Here is a 5,702-nt window from a genome sequence, read left to right as displayed (position 1 = left end):
GTTTAATAATATAATTTTTATTAAAGATAATAATTATACATTCGGTTAGAAATTCAATGATTATCTTAATTATATTTTAGATTTCTATATTTAAAATAGATGTTTATCATGTATTTGATTATGTTTATCTGCAGTTAGTTACACGAATTTTAAAAAAAACTTTAATAAGTTGTACTTACGTAAAATCACTTGTAATCTTGAATTTTAAGTGATATGCATCAATAAATAATATTTCATATATAAAAAATGGTTTTTAAGAATTTTTATCAAATGCTTTAAGATATAGTATAAATAAGCATGGTTTACAAGCAAGATTGATAATATCATGTACTTTTGTAAGATGAGTTTAATATTTCGTTTGTGTTCCAACCCTTAAAGGAGTTGAAATAATTAATAATAAGAAGTTCGGTTTTTGTTGCTGATTGTTGACAACAGAAACAGAGGTATAAGGGTTTCCTAGATGTTGGTGGTTGCTAGATGATGCAACAATTAGAACATATTATTATTTGCATACCAACTCTCTAAGGATTGTTTGTTTATCTCTTAATAGTTTCCTTAACAAGTAATCTCTGAATCGAACCTTGTTTTGGCAAAAAAAACAAGTCTGCCTCTTAACGGTTCTAAAACCCTCTGAATGATTTTGTATCCCGAGCCTCTCTTAAACATTCAACGCCCTAATTTCGTTGTAAATAATTACCAAATAATTATATTTCATTTTGCACTATATTATGAGAGTCACTTAATCATTCTGCACCAAACCATTCAGCAACTGTCAAACAACCCCTAATACTTTTGAACTTTATAAAACCAACTGTTAAACATGCTTAAATGCAAAAGGGAAAATTGCACCAAAATGGAACCAACTTTCACCTGATTCCTATTTTGGGAAACCAACTTTCAAAATCGTCATTTAAGGGTCTCTATCAAACTTTTTGTTTATTTAAAGGTCTGGTTGACCCGTTAGTGCTGATATCATCCAGATTTTTTTGCCAACTAAAGATATTTCACGTCATAATAATTTTTTATTTTAAAACTAATATTTCATGTCATATTTAAAATTGTTAAATAATTATAGAAAAATAACTAAAATTCGTTTTTTTTTTCAAAAAATAATGCAATAAAATCTATTTTTCATTTCAAATCTCGTTTTTTTTTAAATTCAGATATCAAATTGAAGATTTTTTCAAAAAAAATCCAAATTACCATAATAAAAATTGTTTTTTACTAATGCAATAAAAAAATTAATTGATACAATAAAAAATAAATATTAAATATCACATTCAATATTTTTATATCTAACCAACCGTAACAATATTAAAATTTAAATCAAATTTAACAAATCAAACCAAAAATTTGATAAAGACCCTTAAATTACCTGTTACATGTTCAACAGATCAACCAGACCCTTAAATAAACAAAAAGTTTGAGAGAGACCCTTAAATGACGATTTTAAAAGCTGGTTCCCCAAAATAAGAATCAGGTAAAAGTTGGTTCCATTTTCGTGCAATTTTCCCAATGCAAAATAAGCAGAAAACTCCTATTAATATGACAAAGTACTCCATAAAACTGATAACCAACAGATAGCTCTCCCNAAGATCAATAGTAATATATACTTGAATCGAAAGCATTATCTACCCCGGGTTTGAATACAAATGCTGCCAAAGCCCTTATGACCATGAAAGTTCACATGCGCTGACTCCAGAGAGGCTGGTCGGTGCTCGTAAGCTGGCCCGGAAACCCATAGTTAACATTATCATTTATAAGCTATAAGCATGGTTTACAAGCAAGATTGATAATATCATGTATGTTTCGTTTGATGAGTTAGGATAAAAGATGAGTTTAATATTTCGTTTGTGTTCCAACCCTTAAGGAGTTGAAATAATCAATAATACGTTCGGTTTTTGTTGTTGATCGTTGACAACAGAAACAGATGTATAAGGGTTTCGTAGATGTTGGTGGTTGCTAGGTGATGCAACAATTACAATATATTATTATTTGCATACAACTTTCTAAGGAGTTGTTTGTTTACCTCTTAATAGTTCCATTAAGAGTCAGTCACTAAATCGTTAAGAGGTAAATCTTATTTGGCAAAAAAAATTTGTTTCTTAATGATTCTAAAACCCACTAAATGATTTTGTATCTTGGCCCTCTTTTAAACATTCAACACCCTAATTTCGTTGTAAATAGTTACCAAATAATTATATTTCATTTTGCACTATATCATGAGAGCCTCTTGATCATTCTGCACCAAACCATTCAGCAACTGCCAAACAACCCCTAATACTTTTGAACTTTATAAAACCAACTGTTAAACAATGCAAAATAAGCAGAAAACTCCTATTAATATGACAAAGTACTCCATAAAACTGATAACCAACAGATAGCTCTCCCACTCTCTCAAAACAATACAGATTCATAAAAAGTTCAACCCCTTTCACAACAATTGTTCAATCATGATGGAATGTAAGTTAACCAAATGGTGTTGTCACAAGCCTCTGTATGTAATAGTTGCTAGAACTCTAAATAGGCAAAAACATTCTCGASCATCAAAATTGATTRTTTGTAAGTGTCTCTTACYTGGTAAGCAAGGTAAGAGTCTTCTTTCTCACTTACGGGGTAAGAATATCGGTTTTTTCCCATGCCTCTTACTAGATAAGATTCTTGGTCCTTGTCATGTTTATCCGGTAAGATAAGTGATGCGGTAAGTGCTTACTGAGTAAGCATCAGTAAACGATTCCTAGCATTTCCACTTACAATCTCAAGAGTCAAACTATMTCTCTCTTTTGAAGAATGGAGGGATACAATCCATTTGCCTCATCCAAATGCTTCYGATATAGTTTCAACACTTCAGGGGATTCCTCTTCATACTTCTTCAAAACCCATTTGAGAAATTTCGTATCCGAATACATCAACCAGTTCGTGAAGTAAAAGTCATCGGTCAACCCTTTCTCCGCTAGATACTGATAAACCAAACACCTAGGAATAATCCTCTTCTCAAAGCTGAAACTCATGACTATAGGCCACTGAAGGATGTAACTTTTTTCCCAACCCATTGTATTAACAAGAAAATCCATGATTCGCRTTATCTTATCCGTTGAAGCCGTCATACACCCTGGACATCTCTCAAAAGCCATGAAAATCTCCCCTTCGGACCAACCCCACTTCTTATAGAGCTCCACCTTCATATCCCAGGTCGATTTGCTCATTGACCTGACAGCATGAACCGCCCAAAGAAACCTTGTTTTTGAAGTATCAAACCCCATGTTCTTCACATCCCCAATGACCTTTTTAAATCTATCAACAGATGTAAAGAAAGTTCTGGGCTGTAGTGCCAACATTGATACTATAGTCGACTCAGGAACCCCTATTTCTCGCAGAATTTGAATATTTCCCGCAGCATAAACTTGTAGATCATAAGTTAAAGCCATAGGGTACCGCTTAATGGCTTTGATAACTTTATCATCTGATCCTAAAACACTTCTTAAATAATTAACACATTGTAGGGCTCTATCTTGCAACGGTCTATCAAAAATATCTTTCGGTCTAGCACTTACAATTACAGCAACATCAGTACTTGAAAGACCTATTGAATTCAAAGTTTGGAAGGCAGGCAAAAGGGTCTTCTCAGGATCATATAATAAGATTTTAGGGTGCCTACAAATCAACTTTGAAACTTGCGATTTAGTGAAACCGTGATCATTGAGAAAGGCAAGAACRGAGTCTGCCCTATTTGGGGATTTCGATAAATCCACGTGCTTGGAGGCTAAAAGTGCAGATTCCAGAGAAACCCCACATGAATTTGTAAGGTAAGTAACTGTAAATRAATGTTGATCTGAAGAATCTGAAGGTGTGCATGTAAATGGTGAAGATGATGAGGACAAGGATAATAAGCCATTGCAGCCTGGTTCAAGCTTGATATGAGGCCTTGCATGGGATCCAATTCTTCTAGAGATGAAATTAAACAACATTGGAAGGTGCAAACCTACAAAGGCATATAATCGATTTGTGCCGTAGCTGTCTGGYGTGAGCTCTATAATCCCTTTTCTTTGAAGGAAAACCCTAACAACATGCTTTTCAAATGCTTCTTACAAATACCTCGCAACCCTGCTCTTTGAATCCATTATCACAACTCATGCAAAGAATCCTGAAAGTTCTTTTTGGGCAAAATGAATCAAAATACARTACAAAACAGTAAGAAAYCAGATCCAATTTACAGTTGGGGTTTTATGTTCCACCATTTTTTCGAGCTTCGTACATAACCTTCCCCTGCATTTTTGCAAAGAGGTTGCTTTCGGTCACAAAGGAGTAACTAATGGACATGAAACCCACTTCAAATTGTAAACCAATTAGAATTGAAACCAAATTCATTAGAAAACCATTATAAACATCACCTAAGACAGTTGAAAATAGCAATTTTCTCATCTTATCTTTTCTTGTCAGCCTTCTTCTTTGTATGTATATAGAACTGATATCACAACTCAACAAGTATAATAAGAAACTCATCGTGGATGTAGGCAAATTGCTTGATTCTGTTTTTCCTCCCATTTCCTATAATATATTTGTGCGTGTGTATAACATTGATCCTAGTTGTAACCTTATAGGTTGATCCATTGATACCCCCATTTACGCAGATATCTTATTAACCAATCCTTTTGCTACTGTTCTTAGTAATCTGAATCAATTTTCATGCATTCGAATGGTTTGAAAGACGGCAACCATTCAACCAACAAGGCACAAAGCCARCAACATCGCAACAAATCAAAACACCTAAAAAACTGAACAAATGAAAACCAATAGTAAAGCAACATATGAGCAAAGAAAGGGCAACTGGGCAAAGGCAGTTAGCCTAGGCAGAAACCAGAAACCTTAACGCACTAAGCAACTTAGCAATCGATATTCCGAGTTCATGATTCATAAATCAAACACATGAAAACCAACAAAAGTACAAAATATAATTGGTACCTGACTTCAATCAATTAAGAAATCCGATTCAGGGTTTGGCCGTTTGAGGAGTTCCCGTCCGATAAACCGAGTTAGTGTTCAAGAGTGGGTCTCACACAGCACGCTCTCGCACTATACATTTCACACTTCACGATCGATTTGAGTGAGTTAGGGTTTGAGGCACTGGCGGATTCACAGTCGATTTGAATCTGTTAGGCTTTGAGAACAGCGAGAAGACGAGAAACGAGAGGGACAGGGTTTGAGAATCGAGCGTGAATTCTGATTTCTGAAAATGGTTTCATTATGCCCCTTTGCTTTAATGAGGGTGTCTGAAATTCCCTTTTAGTTTCATAATTTGTCATTGCACCCCTTGTAGTTTAATTTAAATGGAGGCACAAATTGAATCAAAATAGCGTCGCCTCTCAGGGCAGTTCSGYAGCTGARAGCTRTTGAATAATTTGGTGCATAATGATTTGGTGATCATAATGAYTAAGAGATTCTTATAATATAGTGTAAAATGAAATATAATTGTCTGGTAATTGTTGATAATGAAATGAGGGTGTTGAATAGTTAAGGGAARCCTAAGATACAAAATCATCCAGACATTTTAGAACCATTAAGAAWCATATTTTTTGTCAAACAAAAATCACCTCTTACCGATTCAGATGTTGTCTCTTAATGRATTTATTAAGARRTAAACARACAACATCTTAGAGTCGTAATTGCTTCCACTACATTAGTTGTGGGTTGCTGAGAGCCTT

At 34.1% G+C, this 5,702-nt stretch overlaps 1 protein-coding gene across 2 annotated transcripts; it reads right to left on the bottom strand.

Moving 5' to 3' along the window:
• Nucleotides 1-2,394: 2,394 nt before the first annotated feature.
• On the bottom strand, nucleotides 2,395-5,111 carry LOC112505760 (transcription termination factor MTERF6, chloroplastic/mitochondrial-like). Of its 2 annotated transcripts, none has more exons than XM_025109726.1 (2): nucleotides 4,963-5,111; nucleotides 2,395-4,266 (listed from the first exon to the last, which is right to left on the bottom strand). In XM_025109726.1, the coding sequence occupies exon 2, from the start codon at nucleotides 3,966-3,968 to the stop codon at nucleotides 2,766-2,768; it is 1,203 nt and encodes a 400-aa protein (XP_024965494.1). In that variant the 5' UTR covers nucleotides 3,969-4,266; nucleotides 4,963-5,111; the 3' UTR covers nucleotides 2,395-2,765. The 2 variants fall into 2 exon arrangements, with proteins under 2 accessions (XP_024965494.1, XP_024965495.1); XM_025109727.1 differs by having other exon boundaries at nucleotides 2,395-4,153.
• Nucleotides 5,112-5,702: the final 591 nt, after the last annotated feature.

The sequence above is a fragment of the Cynara cardunculus genome, assembly GCF_001531365.2.
Source record: "Cynara cardunculus var. scolymus isolate 2C chromosome LG 2, CcrdV1, whole genome shotgun sequence".
Lineage (NCBI taxonomy): Eukaryota > Viridiplantae > Streptophyta > Magnoliopsida > Asterales > Asteraceae > Cynara > Cynara cardunculus.
This window is presented reverse-complemented; position numbering and strand designations above follow the sequence as displayed.